The following is a 23,480-nucleotide window of genomic DNA, read 5'->3' as shown; positions in this document are numbered from 1 at the left end:
TAAAAAGCAGTTCCATTCATTTAAATCCATTCTAATGATTAAATCTACCGTCTATATATAATTTATTTCCAGAGTATGATATAGGCTTGCTAGATAAGCAGTCAGTGTCTCATTAGTTGTATGTTTTTATTACCCAAAACCTGAAAAATCTGAAATGCAAAGCAAATTTTTCTGCCCCCCGTTTGACATCATGAATAGTCTTCATGCTGGTTTCATTCCTTCCTTTACTTTGAAACAAGGAGCATCATTATTCCTCTCAGTAAAAGTCACTGGAAAGTGTCTTTGGTATGAATCATGTACAAATTACTGCCCATAGTGAACATATCTCTCCTGTGTCATTTTGATGGGTCTAAACCACAGGAAACCTGACGTGTTAAAACAACAGCCCTCCAGTCTGACTTCATGACCTCAGAAGGTCACCAGGATAGTGTTCCTGACCACATATTTCCCCAGAATGATGTACAAACTACCAAAAAGCCGAAAAAAGTGTGGTTTCTCCCCTTTAGACAGCTTATTACAATGTTGCTGCCAGATGTTGATCTGTCCACTATAATTTATGGCATGCATTATGTTGTCTGTTTAAGGTTTCTTTAAACACAGTGACAAGCTTTGAACTTTAATTTTATACTTTCCAGTGATTTAATTTACATGTGTGAACTTGATGTTTATCCTGATTTTCAAAGTGCTAATTAAACTATTTTTGGTGTGATTTAATTTCATTTATAGGACAAATATAAATAAAAATATATAATATAATATACGAAATACAAATTTATTATCTGTGTATATCTTTAAAGAGAGAAAGAGAGATCAATTATTTTGTCTATATTATTATAGCTTAATTTTTTTGTAAAATTAAAACAGTTTAGCATTTTAAATTTTAAGCTACAGTTGTGTCAGGATTTTGAATAAACATCTTTTCCTAACATTCCAAACAAAAATCCTTTCTGAACATGCAAGACATTCCATTAATTAGTTTTTTCTTCTTATCCTCTCCTCCAACTTCCTCTACACTCAACAGCCGGAGCTACAAATAATGAGTGGAGAGCTTTAATGTCTGAACTGAAGATTCTGATCCATATTGGTCATCATCTCAATGTAGTCAATCTGTTAGGAGCCTGCACAAAGCGTGGAGGTAAGAGGAAAGCTGACAGAGAAAATCCAACCAAAAAAAAGTTAACGCTTTTCCTCACTGTTTTTTGCATTTGTTTGATGTACACTCAGGTCCACTAATGATAATTGTGGAATACTGCAAGTACGGAAACCTTTCCAACTACTTGAGAAGTAGGAGGGGTGACTTTGTGGTTTACAAGGTAAGCAGAACATATCTGGTACATTTATGCAATTATTTAACATGATGACGCACGGTATTGATGGGAATGTCTACTTGATAACACCCACAGTCTCAGGACGGCAAGGCTCTGCGTTCCAGCTCCGGGTGTGATCTGAGCGAGCTCATCAAGCGCAGGTTGGAGAGCGTGGCCAGCACCGGAAGTTCAGCCAGCTCCGGCTTCATTGAAGATAAGAGCTACTGCGACTCGGAGGAAGAGGAGGAAGGTAGCGACTGAGTGTCTTCCTTCCCTTCTCCCCTCCTCCCTCTCAACCCCTCACCTCCACCCCACCCTCTCTGCTCTCAAGGCTCCGCTGATTGTTTTTTCCCCCTAAATCTGATAGGTGGCTTCCTCAGGGATTCATAAATACAACTGATATTTTGTATGAGCCACTGTCACCCACTGAGCGCAGAGCTTTTTCTAATTTCCTTCCCCCAGACCAGAGCTAGTCTGCTGCGGGTACATTGGGTCGTGCTGTCCCATGCCGGTTATTTCTGGTTTTGATAAACTGTTTACTCAGGTGGATGATCCACCCACAAGCCCCTCACTTGAGTATCATTGACAAAGTGCACGTCGCAGTCCGGATCTAAAAAAAGATGTCGTTTCATCATGTCTCCCTATCGGATGTGTCCGTAGTAAACAGGAGAATTATGAAGACAAAAATATTACAACTTTATTAAAGGATAAGAGACAGCACAGATCGGTTGCAAAAGAGATTCTTAGAAATTCTGTTTCTTTTTTTGCCTGCCAAATCTTGCATAATGAAACAATGGTTTTGATTTAGCTAATAGCCTGTTACCCTTTTCTTGCAGAGCAAGAGGATTTGTATAAGAAAGTGCTCACACTAGAAGACTTGATTTGCTACAGCTTTCAAGTGGCTAAAGGCATGGAGTTCTTGGCTTCAAGAAAAGTAAGCGTCTCAGGATTGTATGAGAAATATCTCTATGTCTTGTAATGTATTGTTGTATTCTTAGTTTGTTATGGCAGCCTATTTTAATGATAATTTCCTTTTTAAATAATTTTCTGGCTTGTAATGTTTACGATAATAATCAATCTCTGTGTTTTGGCAACACTTTTAGAAGTTTTGTCCAAAACTCCAGAATACGAAAACCCAAATTACTTTATTGATCCAACACACTAATTCACACATATCCAACAGATTAGATTAATTGCCACATACTAAAGATGCGGTTTAGCATATGTGGTTTAATCTCACCTCAGGTCAGAGTTTCCCTGATGGCAGTTCCATATGTTTTACATTAACACAGCTTTCCATCATGTGCTTCATCTGACAGCGTAATGCCACACATGGTTCAAATAAGACAAAAAACGCATCTTCACTACAGTCCCTTTCCCTGGTCAAGACACTGAGAGTAGAAAGAACATACAATCAAATCCTGCTATTTTATTAAACTTAGTATGGTAAAACATAATGTAATAGGATCTCTCTTTTATTTCTAGTGTATTCACCGTGATCTGGCCGCACGTAACATCTTGTTGTCTGAAAACAATGTTGTGAAGATTTGCGATTTTGGACTCGCAAGAGATGTATACAAGGACCCAGATTATGTTCGCAAAGGAGACGTAAGTGTGGAAGATTATCCCATTACTTCATGGTGCAGTTAGGCTTTATAAGACACACAGTGTTTCAAAACTACTTAGTGTGATGGACGCAAATGATAACGGTCCAAAAAACACTGACACTGTGAATGTTCATCTGGAAACAGATAAAATGTTTTGGTTAATGCCAAGAGTCTTTGGCGTGCTGTTAGTCATTTTATAAGACCTGATAATATTATTATGGTCAAAGGATGTTTCCTTGTAGTCAAATGTGAGCCAAGACGTCATACAGATTGTATAATCAAATAGACAGCAGTTTATAAGCTACACGTTGTTGAATGTAAATGAATATTGGGTGTTGTTCCTTAACAGGTGAGAGTAACATGGTCCGCTTATCTTTTTATAGGCCAGACTTCCCTTAAAGTGGATGGCTCCAGAGGCGATATTTGACAAGATCTATACCACTCAGAGTGACGTGTGGTCTTTTGGAGTGCTTATGTGGGAGATCTTCTCTCTTGGTAAATATCATCACTGTCCTAAAAACGTAACTCGCATTTTCTTTGTTCACCTATTCACTGGAGAAAAACACAGCACTGTTGCAACAGCTCAGGAACTTGTAACAATTACAAAAGGTTAAAATACTCTCTAATTATTTATTTTATTATGACTGTTATCACACACAATCTTGATTCAGTATTTTGGGGAGATTCGATTATGAAATGATTAAAGTATCATTTCAAGCTTTTATGGTTTTCAGGCCTTCAATTCTTGGAACAGTGTTTTCTGTTCTGAGGTTTTCCAAGAAACAAAGTATCGGCTCCTTCCTTTCTTCTATAGAGACGTCTCTTAGACTTTGTTTGTTTGCTTTACTGGTTCGGTGCATTTTACACCAAAGCAAAAAGCCCAGACAGGATTCAACACTCATTTCAAAGTTAAACACATGAAGTAGGAAGGCAACTCAGCACATGCTGCACTTCATCCAAATGGAAATAAAACGAACTCAAGGGTCCTCAATCAAAGACACCTGGCACAAAACAGGCTGCTCATGAGGTGCCCTGCGCTATCAACCTTCTCCAGATGTGGAGGGCTATAACTGTCATCTGCTGTTAAATTTTCCTTTGGGAACAAAAAGGATTGCATTGTCAACTTGAAAAAAAAAAACAATTTTCATTCCACTAGTGCAATCTGTGAACTTCAACAGCGTGTTTTGCTAGATAACCACTAAATTGGATATTTAAATCTCTAAAATTCTAGATGTGGTTTCAGACTTTTGAAAATAAATGTGTTTTTAAAGATTTGCCTTTTAAATGCATAACGGAAAAAACAGAAACAACAGTAAAATTCCCCCAAATCTACATTCACACTGGGATGCAATGAACTCTGTGGGAAAATGGTAGGGGCGTGACTTCGCGTGTTTAAATAAAGCAACATTTATAGGAAAACGCAATATAAATAATCCATTATCAGTGATATAGAAGGAATAGGATCTTAACTGATGACTCTGAGCTGTCACAACTATTGGGCTGCACTGATTTAAGTTGGTGTCAAATAGACTTACACGAAAAGTTTAGAAAAATTATTATTGCTACTTGATAGTGTCCATGGGAGAAAAGTTTGCACCGCACCCAAAGTACACTCTCATGTTTTGTGTTGTGGAATTGAATTTCTTGTCCCTGTTTTTCTAGGCGCTCCACATCTACTGCATTCTATTCCCAAAGTTGCAGGAGATTTCAAGCGCTGTCAATGTATTTGTTTTTAATGACTACCTAATCTATGTCAGAAGGGGGTTTAGTTCATAGTTTAATGAAAGATTGACCTTGTCCGAGATTCATTGTTATGATCTGCATATTTTAGTGGTTATCAGATGTTATTAAAAGGACTTCACTCAAGAAAATGAAAATATTGTTTCATGAATCATGGTTTTTGCAAGTGCACAGCAAAGCCTCAACAGTCTGCAAATTCACGCTGTCTTAATAATTTAGTGTTTCTGGAGAAAATAGATTCCAAGTTCAGTCAAATCGGCCCCACTGATGCTGATTGTGCAGAGGTCTTTCCATTGATCTCTCTGTGCTCCCAACCCACTTCACAGTTTAGCGAGCTTCTTGTCAGACCCTTTGAAGTGGCCAGAGCTCTATTTCATGGAAAAGTCTTGATAACCACATTATTCTCTTTCTTCTCCCCAGGTGCCTCCCCTTACCCTGGCTTACACATTGATGAGGAATTCTGCTGCCGACTGAAGGAGGGCACCAGGATGAAAGCTCCTGAATACTCCTCCTCTGAAATGTAAGAGTCGCTCTGCTTGTGTCACCAATGTCAGACAGTCCTGATTTGAAAGCTCTTTGTCAAGTATGCATGCAATTGCTGTGTCAAAACTGCCATACTGGGTATAGATTATTTTACTTTTTGAAGCTTTTTGACACAAATGATTTAGATTTGCTGTGAGAAATAGCAGGTTAAATAATATGTTAAAACGTAACAGAAAAAAACAATTATAACATAAACACGTGGCTTTCCTACTTTGAATGTATCCAACAATTACAAAAATACATATATATATATATATATATATATATATATATATATATATATTCAAATTTTTCTAACAATTTTTCTAACAATATGTTATTATCAATTATACTGTCAAAACTGTCAAAATTAGCACGTTAACACAAGTGATTAATTGTTTCAGTTTATTTATATATATATATATATATATATATATATATATATATATATATATATATATATATATATATATATATAAACTGAAACAATTAGAGAGTGAGAGAGAGGTTTTTGGGGTTTTTTTGCATTTAAATAGTTTTTTAGGTATTTCTTTTTTTTTAAGTCTCATGGAGTTCCTTCTGTGTGAGCCAAAAACAAACTTCATCTCTCTCTGTATCTGCCTACAAAACTTAGCTTAGGTTATTAGCTTAAATCTGCACTCTGGGGAAAGAATCTCTTCTCCTATCAATACAGTTGAACAGCTGAAATGAGCAGAAATATCTCATTTCATTGTTTTGACACAAGACCAAAGACTTAAATGGAAACAGATCAATTATTCACTGACTAAAAGAAGCAGCTTCTGATTGGCAGCTAGTTTATAGTGCAGTTGATGTGTGCTGGGGATCCATTACTAACTTACACCAATGCAGCTGAAACTCAAGCTCACATTAAAGGCTTTGGTCTACCTAAGCAGCAAGGGGTGGCCAAACACAGTGGCAGGGCCCCTGGGCATCATACAGGGAACCCCGCCAGCAAGATACTCCCGTTGTGATTACAGGGTTAGAGAGCAAGCCAAACCAAAATCTAAAAGTTTTCAGATGTAACAAGATATAGGAGAAGAGGTCAGGGTATCAGTTTTAAATGAGGAAAGGAAGTGAAGCGGACAAGTTCAGATTAGTGTTGCTTTTAAATAGGTGCACATAACTGAATCGCCCTTATTCTGAGAAAGAATATTCACAGCCTGTTCTCAATAACAACTCCTACTGCTGTCAAAGAAGTGCTCTACTCAATCTTTGTTTTGAAACTATGGGCTAGTTCAGGGTGGTAATTTTTTATATCTGATATTCTGTAACTGTATCATATCCACTTGGAAACCTGAACAGAGTGCTTATGTTTTAAACATAGCACGTAATGCGAGTTGTCTCACATTTTCAATCACACACGACAATTGAACATAACAAGAGGTCGTAAAAGATGGTGATTGGAGATGACCTACAAAATTCAGTCCAGACCTCAGACCTGAATTGAACGCGGCCCTTATAAATACAGCCAAAACTCAGAAGTCTTTCTATTCAACTTCAAAGAAATTGTCAACTAGCACTGCAGATATTGGCCAATGTAATATTCTGAATCACCTTTAGCACTGCTAACACTTCTTCAAGAGAGAAGAGACAGTGATCAAGATATGTTCTTGCCTAAAGGTTAAACATAAGTTCATAAGTCCCTGTCCAATTTTTAAGTTGAAACTTTTATCATAAGTATTGAAAGGACATTAAAAATGTTGACTGGGTAGAATTATCTGACTTTAAGTATGACAGTTAGCTAAATGCTATTGGCTGTCATTAATTAATTTTACATTTTCATTTACATAAGTGTGAGCACAACTTGAGAGGATATAGAACATCCTGGTGTATCGTTGATTTTAGAGGAACCACCGTTTGCCATTTTTCTGAACTTCCTGTTAGTTTAAGGAGTCGCTCCATCTGGATTTATTAAAATAACAATTTTAGAAGTCCTACTTCCTCCTGCTAATCTCCTACACAGCCCACAAGAAGAATACCTTCTCTCTGATCACTACCTCATTCAAGCCCAGATGGATATATTAGTTGATTAGTGTAAGGAAGTAATGAGTCATCAACTAGTACAGTAATTTTTCCATACTCCAAATTGCCCAAAGTTGTACTAATCAGATGGGATCAGAGAGTTTCATGGTTAACAGGCTTTATTTATATAAGGACCTGTGAGTGCAACACCGTAGTATAAACAGGATACAGCTCAATCATTGCCGGTCATCATTTACTCAAATGCCTAGTGAGTGCATTGACGCCTGAGTGTTTCACAACTGAAACTTAGCCTTCAGATAAACTTAACCATTATAGGCCGCTGCAAAATCCAATAAAGGACCCCAGACGTCCCTTGTGGAGAGAGATGCTGACAGCTCGTGTAAAGCAGGAGGAAGTTCCTCTCAACACAAACTCTCACCCTGAGAAGGGTGCAGTGAAAACACTCAGCCTTACTTCTCTTGTCACGCATTGAATATTATTGATGACTGTAAATAATTGGATAAACCGGATTTGCAGACTGACCTAGAGGTCAAGGCAAAGGGTGTATTTCATGAGGTTATGTTTAGCTGCTGATGAATTGCAGTTTATGATTATGGTGTATTAAACACTGTTCAAAGGACATTCTTTAACACATGCTTGTGTCTCTTCCTAGATATCAAACTATGTTAGACTGTTGGCATGGAGAACCATCCAAGAGGCCCAATTTCACAGAGCTGGTAGAGAGGCTAGGAGATCTGCTACAAGCTAGTGTGCAGCAGGTAAGAGAGTTTCATTCATTTCATTACATTGCATGGGTTTCCCACAGACTGTATTTAAACGTTTAATTCTGACCACAGCAAAACCACAAGGATTTTATGGGATGAGAGATGTATTGCCATTACACAGGCAAAGTAAAAACAGTAATATTGTGAAATATTACAATATCTAACAAGTTTCTTTTCATAGTAGTGTATGTTATATCAAATACGGGCATAGACATAAAAATGTATCGTACACATACAATCCTGTATTCTTAAGTACAAAGTCATGCAAACTTTCATAGAAGAAAAATTGATGGTACAGTATGTTTTGAAACATTTTTCCTAGTTCAAGAAGTAGGTAAGGAATGAATCTACACAGCGTAGAAATCAAAACATATTCCAAGCCATCTGATTTGGAAGCCATCCAAACTCCCTCTTTCTCACATAAGGAATCATGCTCAGTGTACTGCCTGGACTGCCCTTAATAACATCATCTCCATAAAACATATTCACACATTCCCTTGCAGATTTATATACAGATTCCTCCAGAATCCTATAAAACTATATGCAGGGTGATGTCACAGTTTTAAAATGAGCTGAAAGTTTAAACACCTTGTCTCTCTTAGGAGGGAAAACACTACATCCCAATCAACACGGCCCTGTTGACCAAAGCAGACCCCTTAAACCTTAGCCCTACAGAGGAAACCTCCACCAGACCCGTCTCTCTTAGACACTCTGGGACAGCATGGTAAGATAGCTTTGTCTTATCCATTTAATGAATATATGCTCAGACTGATTTGTTTTTATAATTATAATCACTCGGAATGACAATATTAATGAGGACTATTAGAAATCAGTTTTTTGCAGATAACGTCTATCATCTATTTTCTGGTTTCCATACATTTTCCTGTTTCAAACATGCACTACACTTCATCCTAACAGCCTGGAATGCCAGAATGGTTTAAAAGTGAAGGAAAGCACTAATTGGTTGTTGATAAGAAACGGTACTCGTAGGCCCCTCAAGGAATTTCCTCTTTTGCCACAAATGCAGGATTTCAGGATTTATGCCTACTTAAGATAATATTTATCCAACCCTTGTGCTTCCATAGGTCCTTCAAGTATATTTGTACAGAATAGTATTGAAATGCTGCAATCCCTGTTATCCCTTAAGCTGAATTTAAGCGATATCGCTTTACCCCGCTGCACAAAATTAGATTTAAAATATTTCATACAGCACAATATTGAACTTAAACTGTGATACCGAACGCTGTAATGTGTTTCGTGTATTTGTTTGGATCTGCCAGACATGATGTCATATGAAACCTTCCACACTGATCTGATACGCAGTATTTGATGCTTTTAGGAACTTGAAGATCCGCCCAGGGAGTGTGAAGACCTTTGATGAAGTAATCATAGAGAATGGAACCAACAAGATCCACGAGGTGAAAATCTGGTTTTTCACACTATCCCCCTTCATAAGAAAAGGTGCACTGCGAAATAATGCAAATATATAGCATTTGTGGTTAAATGCTGTTCGGTTGTTCACAGGGAGGCCAGTCTGACAGCGGAATAGGTCTATCTTCAGATGACCTGAAGACACTGAAGCGTCTGGAGTCACTGGCCAGACCCAGGAGTTTCATGGCCCGAGCGTAAGTATTGTACATTCACTCCTATTTAGACTTTTTGCCTGGACCACCGAAATGGGTAGGTCTGCCGTCATATGCCCTGCAGACCCTCCCACTGGGCTGGAATGTAGATGCCACAATTGTCATACACAGTCCCCCCACGACTCTCCACACGACTCCAGCCACTACCCCTTTTCTTTGGGAGACGTGCCTGCGCGAGAGTCTCTCAGACAATGGCACAGTGGAGAGATATTGCCTAAGGTGACAATCTCAACAGCCAGACAACAAAAGCAGGGGCTGGGCGTGTGACTTGTTAAAGCTGGCTGTAAGGTCTGGTGACTAGCATCTTTGTTTGTACCGCCTGGGTCGTAATGGCCTCTGACTCAATCGCTGAAACATGCTACAGATATGGCACATGGCCATCTCATACAATAACATGCCTTAATTTTATTTAGGATGTATTTGAGAGAATGAATGTGATTGCAATATATTATTATTTTTAGTTTAGTTTTATTATTTTTGCTACAGAATGTAAGATGTGAATATATTGAATGCTTAATAAAAAATTAAGATGATCCCCTTAAAAACATAGTCAGTTCTTGCCTGAGACCAACCTAATAATTTATTAACAACAGACTAAAGTATGCTGGGGTCTGAGACATCATTACTTGTTCAGAAATGGGCCCCAGGGCAAATGGCGCTGAAAACTAAAGTGAAGGTGGCCTTTTAAGTTATTAATGGCAGGCCATTGGGCTGGATTAGCCTTGGTTTTGTTAAAGCGTTTGAGATCTGAGACAGCATTTATGGTCTTCCAGTGCAGCAAAGGCCAGGGTTAATCTACAAAGGTTATCCTCTAAATTGCATTCAAGGCCTTGTGGATTATACAACATCCTAATATTTGAGGCCAGCGGTTTTGGAACACCAGTTGCAGCTAGACAAATAGTGATAATCTCTTACTGATTGGAGGTTTATGACTCAGGCCTGGAGAGGCAAAGTGGTTAACTGACTAATCATGGTCATGATGTTTAGAAGTGTTCAGTCTAAATATGTGATTGGCATTAGATAAGGGCAGCTGAGTGCAAGAGTGGGTACACCACAATGCCAGGGCTATATTATATGATTATTATCCACAAACGTTTGGGGTCAGCATGATTTAAAAATAAAAAAAATAAATTAATACTTTAGGACTTTAAATAGTTAAAAAATAGATATTTTAAATTATAATATTTCACAATATAGCTCAAATAATTGCAGCTTAAAAATGATCTTCATCAACACCAAACCTTTGAGCAGTAGTGTATAGATCGAGTATTTTTGAAGTAACCAATGAAAATTAATCCTAAACATGAAACAATTACTTTATAAGAAAAGAAACTGCCCACAGCATGATACAAAAGACAGATGAAAGCAGTACCAGAGAGCTATGTAACACGTTTTAATAACACCACACCATTTTGAAATTCCTCTACTGCAATGACTGATGAGCCTAGTTTAATTACAAGTGAACGCGATCAACAGGTTTTGATTAAAAACACTCTGTCAGCACTCCCCTGACTTTCCATGTGCAGTGCCCTCCTCATCCCAACACGATATGATGAAAAGCTGGGCACAGCCTGCAACCAGCTGGCAAATCCATGCACAAGTTGCCATGGTCACAGGCATGGGAAAAAAGAGCCACTCGGAGCATGTAGAGAATGATGTATATATTGTAAAGAGGCGGCCCCTGCCGAGGACCCACTCAATCACTGTCACCTTTGACCTTCTACAGCTTTACTGCTACGTCCAAGATTCTCCCTTCACATTGTGCCTCTGGATTCCACCTGGTACTCCCACATTTAGTATGCACATATGCGAAGTGCTCGGCACTGACAGCTCTGCTTCAAACTTTGTACAAACCCCCAATACATGTCGTTTGGCATAGGCATTTACTGCAAATTATCACCCCTTGAGAGACTAAAAGCAATGCAAACTCACAGACTCCCTCCAGGGTGTCTGACCCGTTGACCTCAGATGAAGAGTTCTAGCAACACACAGGGCAAAGTACAACAGAATAATACTATTTCAATTGGAATTCGAATTCTAATCGGTTTGATTCTTCCACAGGATGAAGAGTAAAAGCAAGGAGTCAGTTCTGCTGGAGGGCGAGAAGGAGAAATACCCACCACTTGTTCCTTCACTGGACTTGAGTCTGGAGGACTCCTCTCTCGACCCTGAGCTGGAATGTCATAGCCCACCTCCAGACTATAACTATGTGGTCCGTTACTCCACACCACCCGTCTGAGTTCATCTGCACTCCTTAGCCACCAGAAGTCTAACCTAGTTTTGGAGGATCTGATTGGTTGGGTCCATTTTGTCTCCGCACATTAGATCTTTTTTATTTTCCCACACTTTTTTCAGATTGATCTTGGTCATTCAGAGTTTCACGTTTTCTCTTTCTGTGCACTTTTTCATGGTAGTGTCTGAGTACAGTGGGCTGCCGCTCATATCATTGTGGCAGTCTGACATACAAATGGACCACCTCAGGTATTCCTGCAGTCTACTGTGAACACAACTAGCACATTTTATGACAATAACGGCACTGTTTTTCCCAGAGAAATAGCATTTTTCATGCAGAATGGTGGCTAATTATGAAATAATTTGTTCAGTGGTTAGAATGAGAGGACAAAGGCAATTCTTATTTTATTTCTAGATAAATATTGTATTGTAATGAAAACTGGAATTTTGGTTATATGGTATTTTATTTTTATTTTGCTAAAATTATTTCGGAGCTCACTAAAGCTCTTTTTTTTGTTTTAGGAAAATATTTTTCTTTAGAATAAATTTCACTCACATTTTACTCTGTCAGAAGCAATTGTCAAACAAAGACCGCAGATCATGAATAATTGAATGTGTGGTAAAAAATTCCTTCCCAGAACTCAATCTGAAATTGCAGGACACATTGATCATCAACACTACGGATGCACGTTATATTTCCAGGTTCTGTTGCTCCAGCCTTGCTCAGTGAGCTAAAATGAATCACTTTGGTTCCTGCATATAGTATTTTTATAATCATAGCTTTTAATCTGGATCATTTTAAAGAAATTAGTCCTTACACATGTCTGTTATCATTCAGTCTATCACTGTGAAAAAGGTTTCTAAAGCCTTAGCAAGTAAATTGTTCATGCACATTTAATATGAAACATTCTGGTAATTATCGTTCAAATTTGGACCACAATAAAGCAGCCTTGCTCTGTTCAACAATAGTTACACTGCCTTGTGTACTTTCCATATTTTTGTTGTTTATGCTACTGTATACATAACAGCATGTAATATGTTGTGCAGCTATTAACCAGAGGAACGTATTCTGTTACTGATTCGGTAGTCTTTTGTGCTAAAATACTACTAAAGCTTGCAGGGCAGGCTATAATATTGTCAACAGGCTGGTCACTATAAATGGTCGTGATAATTATAATAATTATAATGTGCACACATGTAGGTGCTATCAGTATTAACTCCTTAACACGATGGAATGGGTGGGGAATCATTGCATAGGTTAAATTAACAATTCTAAAAGCAGATATGCCCGTTATTGCTAATTATTATTATTATTGTTGTTTTAAGTCCAAGTACTACATTCATAGTTGATGAACTGTCTTCCAAATAATGAAATGTATATACTGCCAAGTGATGCTTTCAATAATGTTATGTTGACTGACTGGTGTTTGTGAAGTAAAATTGTATGCACTGATATTTTCTACATATATTTGTTTTTGTATTATAATTGTATTTTAATATTAACCAAGCATAAATAAAGATCTATATATTTATATATAGCACCTTTTCAGAGTCATGATTGCCTTTGTGCTAGTACATAACAATGACAACTCTATACATATTTCCAGTAAGGTTAAGATTCTTTGCTGGAGATGGTTAGGTTGTGTGTCATCTGTGCGCTCTTCCTCCTGCTCCTTGGTTGCAGAGACACATTTCCTGAACGGGGCGAGGTGACGGCAGTCTGTCTGTCACCAGGACAATACCTCTGTGAGCAAGAAGAGGAAGGGCTTCTCCATCACTCCCATCACAACAGAGCTCTAAACACAAAAAGGCCAACAGTGCCCCCCAGCTTTGGGGGTTAAAACGCTAAAGGTGAACGAGGTGCATATTGTTGCCGTTTCTGCTTGTCATATTAAAGATAAACAGCGTGTGCTTTGTTAAAGTTCACTTGACTTATTGAGGATTGGCGGTGTGTTATTGGATTGTTATGAAGGTTGTGAGACATGTAAACTTATTCAGGAATATGAGCTATAAACAAACAAGGGAAGGATGTTGGGAGGGTTAGGGTTCATCATATTCTGGCTACAAGCGCAAACGTGGCATTCACGCACACCTCGTATTTTTCAGAGCTCACAGGAAGTACATACAGTCTCCGAGCTCTGCAGATAATCACGTTTCTCAATTTCCCTTCAATCAATATGAATATTACGTGAAAGTACTAAACACATAAATATCTATCTATCTATCTATCTATCTATCTATCTGTCTGTCTGTCTGTCTGTCTTTGCTGTGATATAATTAATGATTAAACATACTTTATATAACATAATTAAAGATTTATTACAGAAGTTACTACAAAAAACACATTCAGTTGATCAAAAAATGTATAAAAAGGTTTTTATAATGTTACACAATTCTATTGCAAATAAATTCTGCTCTTTTGAACTTTTTTATTCATCAAAGAATCCTTAAAAAATGTAACACAGTTTCCACAAAAGTGTTTTAACATTGATAATAACAAATGTTAAGTTAAATTAGATTGTAATATTATTTCACAATACACTAAAAGATACTATATTGCTATATTATTATAATACGTATATATGATATGCCATGATATTTCACAATATAAGAATCCTCTGTCAATTTTTAATCCTTTGTATTATATGGAGTGTCAATTGCAGTCTTCATAATGGAATCTCCTAAAATTATCTTTGAGGAAAAACATCACGTGTGCATCTAATTAAAGGTTCTGTCCTATTGGGACCGTTTTGTTTTTCTCATTCAACAATGTGTAAATCCCTGCGTGTTGCCACTTCCAGAGTCCCTTCCCAAGGAAGATAGCCCCCCCGGTAGCAAGATACTTCATTAATCACTAAAACAGAGGTGGTATATTGTAGCCTTTGGGGGTCTGCCAAAACTCATTCCTGTAATCAGTGACAAAACAGAATGCCTTGAAATCCTATCATACCCCATTCTCCTTCCTCTGTGTAATTCCCATTAATGGAGCGTTCTTCCCTCCGCTCACACTTCCCACGCTGCGTTCGGAGGGAGCTCAGGGTACGGCAGGATCACGGCTGGAGGGAACCACATCCGTACCTCTTACCTACAGCCAGAGACAATGGGGTAGGCCTCAGTCGCCACAGATATGGCTTTTGCCCACCTTTTCCCAGAAAGCTAGCACCAAAATACAAATAGCCCTAAATATGTTAATAAACTCCCATGACGCCCAAAGGCAGGGTCAGACAGTTCCGACTAAATCACACAGACTGTTTGTCTTAAAAATAGTTATCTTAGACTTTGGCCTTCAGATCAAAGTAAATTCTTTTTGTCCCCGCAGGGTTTCGATGACTAAAATTGACTGTTTATAATCTGTCAAGAATTCTGACATCGAAAACAATTCAGAAACATCCGATCTACAGCGTTATGGGAACTCTGCTGAAGCAAAAGCTGTCTAGAAGATACCGTGTGCGATTTGACAGGATAGCCAAATATTTTCCTGATTTATGTTCTAAAGAAAAACAAGATGGGATTACTGATAATGAACTCATAAATGGTGGTTATGTGAAACTGTTGCAAATGTTGGTAAAGTGAGAAAAGCTTTTTATTAACTCGAGTACAAACGCTAAACTAAAGGGGTCCGTGGTTGTGTCTAACAGAAACCCTCAGAAAAAAGCAAGGTCTCACCAGAATTATATACATTCATCCTGCCTTCATGGTCTTCTTGCTCATATATGAATGTTTTTCCATTGCTCTTGTGTATGCTGCCTTAGAGCGACTGATGTGTTCTGAGATTTGTTGAATACATAATTTTATAAGCATGTGTCATTTGTAACCACATTTTAGCTATAGTATGTTAAAAATTGCACATATTTCCAACGAAGCTTATACGAAGAAATATACATTTAGCAACATTCTTAAGAAAAGCATGACCCAGTTCTCATCGTGGAAAAGCAAATGAGAAAACGTGCTTCATAATTTCAACTATTTTGAGTGCGATCTGTCCCCAAACCATCATACATTTGGGACACACATGTTGTTATTTTCAAGTTTCCAAGAAAGTTGTAAATCTGTCGTGCTGAGATCATCTCTAAGCCTCAGATAAAGCATTCTTCCTTCAGACAGAAGAGAACTGAACGCTTTCCATCATTATAACTGTGCACAAACAAAACCTCTTCCCTTTCTCTGAAATCCATCTCCGTCCTTATTTAAGGCTCGCAAACTTTCAACAGTCTCACATAACGTTAAGATAAAACATTTAAAAACAGATAAACAGCTAAGAGAGAGTGTTGTTTCTTAAATAAAGCCAAAGCATCTTAAAACGAGTTTGGGCAGGCTCTCTTTAGTGTGTTTTTTTTGGCACTTCCCTCACGCAGGCACATGCTTTGGTCTATATTTTAGTGATTTGTTTCTGATTATGTGGAACAAGCAATCTACTGTGACATTATCTTAGTCATATCCAAACAATAGTCAGGCCAAAACGCCTGTCACGCGTAACAGGTTTTAACATTGACAATGAATAGCGAATGTTACAACATTAGGCAAATAATATATCTGATTACATGTTACACGAAATCATATCAAGCGGCTCACATAACTGCACAGAAATGTGATGTTGTTCAGTGATCCGAAGACGCGAGGTAACTTCAAGAAGACAAAAGACTTGGTGGATGCTGCCCTCTGGAGATCTTTCACTGGTTGTGCTGGTGAGCTTGTAATGACATCTTTAGATCATTCTTCGTTTAAAAAGTAAAGGAAACGACGGAGATATAGCGTGTCGTAGGCTGTCAAAAAATGTATCATAAAAACGTGCGGCGACTAGATTTTAATTCATTTTAAGTCGCTCTTGCAGAATCGGCCAGCAGAGGGCGCCACTGCGCTTCGTGTTGAGTCTCCGAGCCAACCTGTCGCTTTCTTCATTAGCCTGCAGCTGTTACGTGTGCTCACCAAACATATATATGAATATATATATATTCAGCACAGACAGCAATTTCCAACATTAGAAATAAATAACATAAAATACGTCTTATACGTTTACACTTTTTGGCGAAAATATCTAAGTAAGAGTAAAAGAGTAAAACGTCCAGCAATGGTTGAACGGGTTTTAAAAAATCAACTATAGCATACATCCTTTTAAAGAGGGTCTTTGAGCTTCTGAAAATGTTCTTATTTGTGACCTGTGATAAGAGAAATGGAAATTGTTTTGAAATTGAGCTTTACACGTCATGGATAAAAAAAATAAAGTTTTCCATTGATGCATGGTTTAGAGGAGAGGACACTATTTGAAAAAAAAAAAAAATCAAGATATTGAGAAAATCACCTTAAAAGCTCAATGTAAATTATTATATAAAAAAACTTTTTCATATATTTGCAGTAGGACATTTACAAAATACCTCCAGGGAACATGACGTTTACTTAATATTCTAATGATTTTTGGCTAAAAGAAAAATGTATTTGATACAATGTATTTTTGGCAACTGCCACAAATGTACCCCAGTGAGATAAGACTGGCTCACATTTACCTAACACCATCATAATGGATTTGTTTTGGCTTACATCTTACTGATCTTACGTCTATAAGTGATATCAGTCACCCATATAAATGCGTTCTGATGGATTATTAAACATAAGCCAACATAAATCACGCCATGCAACAGTTTACATTTCCTAATAGCCCTATTTTAGCTATACACTAGCACAGACGAGAGGTCATTATCTGGGCCAATCTACAAAATAGCTGGGGTCATATCAGCTGAGTAGACTTTGACCAGGCTGGTTAAAAGCTGGTAGACTATCTTGAACATCTAAATAAAATCATTATTTCCACAAAAACAGATTAAGCTGATACAACATGATTTTTCTGGCTTAATTTGCCATAACGTTAATTGCTTTTAGCACTTTTTAAAACGGCTTTAAATATTATGTTGCAGTACTGAAATTGCAATAAATATATTTGTGTTCAGCTTTGAAGTGCTGATTGGATGATCAGTCCCTCTGTCGCTGAAGGAGTTGAAGGAAATGCAGGCTATGTTCAAAGGTCAATCATTATCGCACAGAAATCACATTAAATATTATTTTGACATGTTTACATTACGAGGGTTGCAGCATAAAAACGACTGAACCCATAAAAGCTTTATCTCTGCACCATAACAAATCTGCCAAAATCTGTCCTAGTTTTGCTTAGTTCACTGTATCATACAGACACGGGATGATCTATAATGGCAATCATGATTGGCTGTTTGTTTTTCAAAAATGTAGTGAACAAACTGTAGGCTAAAAGGAATGAATCGTCTGCAGTTCTGTTACAGTAAATCACTTTACAAACACTTGGATAAAGACCAAACGGGGGTGTATTGAAAATGACTGGAAATGTATGCATGTGCTGGTTTTTACTAAATAATTGTTTTTTTTTTTTTGTTTGTTTGTTAGCCTTAATTGATGATTGTAAAATGTGTGTGTGTGCATTTTATGACAGTGTATTCTTTGAAATACTTTATTTTATGCAATTGTAAAAGCAAAAGACTTTTTTATGAAATCAGATCATAAATTCTGGAAAATCAGTTATACCATCTAAAACACAAGTTGACAAATGCATATATATATATATATATATATATATATATATATATATATATATATATATATATATATATATGAGTAGTTAATAGTCAAGTATTGTTTTACATTCGTTCAACACACACACAAATCATTGTTTGTATACACACACACACACACACACACACACACACACATATACTTATGACTTCGACATTAATGATAATAATAGGTTTTTTTGTGTAATGACAAATTAATTCTGGTCGCAAGAAATCGTAACAGTACACAAAAAGCCATTAGATAAAACCTTTCTGCCCTCACATCCGAGACATGACAGTCGAGCCTGAACAAGCTACCGTCCGCGTATGTTAATGATTAAAATACCCCAGAAACCTCGCTGTAAAATGAATTAACAACTCGTTAAACATTTCGACTACATGGCGACACGCACGACACATTGTCGTCGCATGGTGTACTGTAGGTGATACCTCGCATTTCCATAAACCGGAATTAGCTGTGAAGTGTGACCCGAGAGTGTCATGGTGTGAGGGATGCGGAATGTGAAAAGTTCGCCTTGCTTCGAGACACCTTCTCCCGCTTTGCACCTCTTTTACGAGAGCATCCTTTAACAAATACGCACGGACTCTGAAGGCGACAAAGTGGCATGGGTACTATGCAGATGTGGCGTTCCCATATCCACAGGTTTAGCTCCATTAGAGAGAAAAGAGCAGTAAAACTTCAAGCGGCCATTAATCGCTGAATGACGCCGCCTGCCCATAAGCACGTCACGACCTATCTCGCTTTTATGATTAACACTTTTTCAGCAATAAAATTAAAAATAAGGCAGAACTGTTGTTGTTTTCACCCGTGTCGATAAATGCGCTTTAAATGTAACGTATGGCTTATTGCAGTAATGCGTGTTGATAAAATAAGTACAACGAATATGCATGCAGATGCATTATTACACGAATGAAATAAATATGTCTAATAATATAAACACAATAAAAATAAAATAAAAAAAATCCTGGTTTGAACTTTTGGGTTTGTTCGCTTCTTTGAAGTCAAACTGAGACAGATGTGACGAAACCTCGGCTTCTTTGGGATGCTTTTGAACTTAATTGGACTGATTTAAAGCTCTACAGAGTGAGTCTGCTGCTCTGTTGAACACTGAACACTGAAGAAGTGGTTTTGGGTGCATGCAAGTCTGAGGTGATGAGAAACTCTGGCGCTGGGGGACTCTCCGAGGGCTCGCTGCTGGTGTTATTGGCTGCTCATTTGAATGCAAATCGAGAGGTTTTGAAGTCGTGGCTGACGTCAGGAGGGCTTGGTTATACCTTTGCCGCCACCACCTTGACAACAGAGTCACATCATGTTTGATTGAAGCACGTCAAGGACTACGTCGCGTGACCCGGAGATCGTTTTGGACTATACCACGCTTGAGTAAAAAAAAAAAAAAGAAAAAGTCGGGCCTCGGTTTCGAGAGATATTTGGGCTTGATGCATGGCTGGCATGTTGCCTTAAAAAAGTCTTTTTAGGGGTTTCTTTCGAATCATGTACGTTGGATACCTTTTGGAGAAAGAGGGAAGCATGTATCACCAAGGAGCCGTGCGAAGATCAGGCATCAGTCTTCCACCACAAAATTTTGTCTCCACGCCTCAGTATTCAGATTTCACAGGATACCATCATGTGCCCAACATGGACACACACGCGCAGTCAGCGGGGGCGTGGGGCTCTCCGTACGGCGCGCCGAGAGAGGACTGGGGCGCCTACAGCCTGGGACCTCCAAACACTATTTCTGCACCTATGAGCAGTTCATCCCCGGGACAGGTTTCCTACTGCTCCTCAGATTATAATGCCATGCACGGCCCGGGATCAGCTGTGCTGCCTCCGCCGCCTGAAAACATTTCCGTGGGCCAACTTTCGCCCGAGAGGGAAAGACGCAACTCCTATCAGTGGATGAGCAAAACCGTGCAGTCCTCATCAACCGGTAAGGCCAGCTAATGTCTTTAAAAAGAAACGAATGAACGAAACAAAAAAATGCTAAGAATTTAAAACATACGTCATGACGCGGAAAAAGGAGCGCGTTTGATCGTTTATCAAGTAACGCCTTAAACATGTAAACTGAGCAATGATTCGATCGAAATGAACTAAATTATAGTAGTTCATGATTGTGATTTATTTTCTCCATGCTGCAGAATAAATAATATAATTGAAGTCGTGTACCGAAATGTTGCCACGTTTATGATTAGACAAATATGTAAAATTTAAAATGTAACCAAAACAAAAAGAACACCTAAATAGTCGGTTTCTCTTATTTTGGTTTGATATTTGGACACACAATTTATGCAAAGAATGCAATACTGTTAAAATGCATTAACTTGATATGTTTTACTGAAATAGACTTATGGCACATATTACGAAATTAAAAGGCCTAGGAAAACAACCTAGTTCTACACACATTGCCTTAAAAAAAAAAGGTTCCGAAAACGGAGTATCTGAGATATATTAATATATTTGCTCCTTGGCTCATGGGACAAATAGTTGTGGTAAAATGAAAGTGCTGGGAATTGGCGCCAGGGCCGCTTGTAATGCTAATGCGCGACTCCCGTAAACAAGATGTGAGGTCTACTTTTCCTGTTACATTGTCTCGGGTTTTGAGGGTTATCTGTCATATTCAGGCGGCGACTTCTTTCAACACCTTTTTCACTTTGATATGCAGCAGCTCGTCTTCCTCTGTCTCTGTTCTTGAGGGTTATGCCTCAGAGAGTGACAAATTTCACGGCACTAAAACTTCTCCCGTCTCCGGCGCACGTGAAAACAACACGGGGGGAAAAAATATTATTAAGAAAACAATCACGGAGTTACACGACCTAACTGTAAACGGCCTTTTTTTCATTTCTATGTATGAAAGTCTTATTCCCAATAAGTTATTTGCAATAAGATGTTACGCTCTTTTAATTCCAATTACTGGTGATTATAATGACTTTAGCCTACATGAAATACCTATAGTCTGCACAGGCTGTAGTTTTGTTATAACTAGTTGGCCTTTACATCAAACAAGTGCAGCCTGCTCTTAGTTTGAGGAAAAGATTTTTGATGTTATCTCCCTGTAATTCTTTGTAAGTCGTGTGTTGTCTCTTAACACATCAATGGCGTTTGGGTATGTGTCTTTGCGTCTCTTTGTTCTGCAGTTTGTTCAAAAAATCTCCTCAAAGAAGATCAGAAGCTCAATTTGCATATCTAGCGATGCAATCTTAGTTTATCTTATGCGAGCGAGCGAACATCCCAGCAGCCTTCGGATTTATCGCTAAAATGAAATGCAAGGGAAGAAACTCAATGTGATGCGAAATCATTATAACCTTCAGAAATCATAGCTCGCAGTGCAACAGTTCTTCCTCCACTTTACTGTAACGGCCAGCATCTACAGCTTTATTAATAACAGCATGGCACGTTTAATTTGTTATTTAATTATTATTCCGAATTTTCCCTTTTTATTTCGTTTTTCTCAGGCAAAACGAGAACGAAGGAGAAATATCGAGTGGTGTACACAGACCACCAGAGGCTGGAGCTGGAGAAGGAGTTTCATTTTAACCGCTACATCACAATCAGAAGAAAATCAGAGCTGGCAGTAAACCTCGGGCTTTCAGAAAGACAGGTACGAAGCCTTCGCTTTAGATTATCGGCTGCTTTTAATGAACGAGTCATCGCCGCCAGACCTTTTCTTTCTTTCTGTGACCGCTTGCCTTCCGTCTTCGCAGGTGAAGATCTGGTTTCAGAACCGCAGAGCCAAGGAAAGGAAATTAATCAAAAAGAAAATGGGTCAGTCTGACGGCAGCGGAGGGTCGGTCCACAGCGACCCCGGTTCCGTCAGTCCTCTACCGGTGCAAGGCTCGCTGAGTCCGTCAGACATACACGGATCTCTGTACCCGCCCCCAGGAATGAACGCCTTACCATCCATGAGGAACATACAGCAAGTTACTGTCACTCAGTGAACTCGAACTTGAAAGATCCAACTTTAACTGAGCACTCCAACACGCTGAAAGGACCGAACCGAGGCGGATTACGAACTATATCACACGACGGGCGTCGAGGCGCGCGCGCGCGTTGCGGATCGCAACAGAGGAATCACGTTTTAAATGCAACGAAATGCTGGAGGCTCTTCAAATATCGTTTTAATAGAATAGTTTTTAAAATTAAGATGAAAAAAAAAAAAAGAAAAACCATACGAAAACCTTGTTCGTCTGATCCAGAGGCTAAATATTTTAACGGTTTGTTTGTGTTTGCTCAATTAAGATATAAATATCATTTTCTGTATGTGGTGAGTGTATCTAAATGTCTGTAAATAAAGTGAAACTTCAGGTACAGCGTTTCTCGGGGTGTGTAATGATGGTCACCCCGGATCTGTTAGACTTTTATTATCTGTGTAAACCGATGCTATTTTATGCTCCAGTTTGTGTCCGAAGCGCACGTCGTTCACTTTCTTTTCACGGGGGTGATATACAGGTGTCACGTACCTGATACGGGTATAACGTTTGTTTCCAACAATGTGTAAATAAAAAAAAGTTTTGCAATAATTTTTTTTTATCGTGTCTTGATATATCTTGATATATATGTATCCGGTTTAGGCATTTTTATTGACGGACAGCAGGCATCTAGCTTAATTTAAACCTGAGATCTGCCTATAGAAATGCATGTCTTGTGAAAGGCGTGTATATATATTTTTTTGTATTATTTTTGCGATATAAAAAGCAGGCGTGGTCGAATAATAGCTCAAAAATAAATTGTGGGAAGGAACAGACGCGTGTGATTAAATATAGCTAAACGGTTTACAATAATAATAATAATAAATAGATAAACATCTGCCAGGAACCTTTTAATCTATAAGAGCCTTATTTGGGAAGAAAACAATCGGTATACACGCTTCCTTTATTTAGAGTTTGCAAGGTTCATTTGTATTGAGAAAATCAACAGTTTGATTACAGCACTGATTTCCCTGCCTTGGATTTAACTGTGAACAGTCTTGACTTTATTTTAAAGCATTAGAGGCACAATTCTCTTTTCTCTGAAACTTGTTAGATTCGTTTGATGAACCATTAAAACAAATGATCACTGTACTGAACATTAATT

General features: G+C 38.2%; 2 protein-coding genes across 2 annotated transcripts in view; both read left to right on the top strand.

The window, feature by feature from the left end:
• Positions 1–13,357, top strand: part of kdrl (kinase insert domain receptor like) — a 38,117-nt gene extending 24,760 nt beyond the window's left edge. The window contains exons 19-30 of the mRNA XM_043256991.1: positions 1,022–1,135; positions 1,225–1,313; positions 1,404–1,557; positions 2,144–2,241; positions 2,793–2,915; positions 3,298–3,409; positions 5,075–5,174; positions 7,833–7,938; positions 8,547–8,668; positions 9,284–9,362; positions 9,469–9,569; positions 11,649–13,357. Coding sequence (XP_043112926.1) covers positions 1,022–1,135; positions 1,225–1,313; positions 1,404–1,557; positions 2,144–2,241; positions 2,793–2,915; positions 3,298–3,409; positions 5,075–5,174; positions 7,833–7,938; positions 8,547–8,668; positions 9,284–9,362; positions 9,469–9,569; positions 11,649–11,826 — 1,376 coding nt within the window. The 3' untranslated portion in view covers positions 11,827–13,357. The remainder of the gene's footprint in view (positions 1–1,021; positions 1,136–1,224; positions 1,314–1,403; positions 1,558–2,143; positions 2,242–2,792; positions 2,916–3,297; positions 3,410–5,074; positions 5,175–7,832; positions 7,939–8,546; positions 8,669–9,283; positions 9,363–9,468; positions 9,570–11,648) is intronic.
• Positions 13,358–19,730: 6,373 nt separating this feature from the next.
• cdx4 (caudal type homeobox 4) lies at positions 19,731–22,472 on the top strand. Its single transcript, XM_043256821.1, has 3 exons — positions 19,731–20,340; positions 21,863–22,008; positions 22,112–22,472. The coding sequence occupies exons 1-3, from the start codon at positions 19,905–19,907 to the stop codon at positions 22,343–22,345; spliced, it is 816 nt and encodes a 271-aa protein (XP_043112756.1). The 5' UTR covers positions 19,731–19,904; the 3' UTR covers positions 22,346–22,472.
• Positions 22,473–23,480: the final 1,008 nt, after the last annotated feature.

This window comes from Puntigrus tetrazona, chromosome 14 (assembly GCF_018831695.1).
Source record: "Puntigrus tetrazona isolate hp1 chromosome 14, ASM1883169v1, whole genome shotgun sequence".
Lineage (NCBI taxonomy): Eukaryota > Metazoa > Chordata > Actinopteri > Cypriniformes > Cyprinidae > Puntigrus > Puntigrus tetrazona.
This window is presented reverse-complemented; position numbering and strand designations above follow the sequence as displayed.

What these genes read in the sequence shown, in the direction of transcription:
- cdx4 (XM_043256821.1), top strand. Translation starts at nt 19,905, where the DNA reads ATGTACGTTGGATACCTTTTGGAGAAAGAGGGAAGCATGTATCACCAA. An exon ending in CGTGCAGTCCTCATCAACCG is followed by an intron (nt 20,341 to 21,862) that starts GTAAGGCCAGCT and finishes CGTTTTTCTCAG; the next exon opens with GCAAAACGAGAACGAAGGAG. An exon ending in TCGGGCTTTCAGAAAGACAG is followed by an intron (nt 22,009 to 22,111) that starts GTACGAAGCCTT and finishes CCGTCTTCGCAG; the next exon opens with GTGAAGATCTGGTTTCAGAA.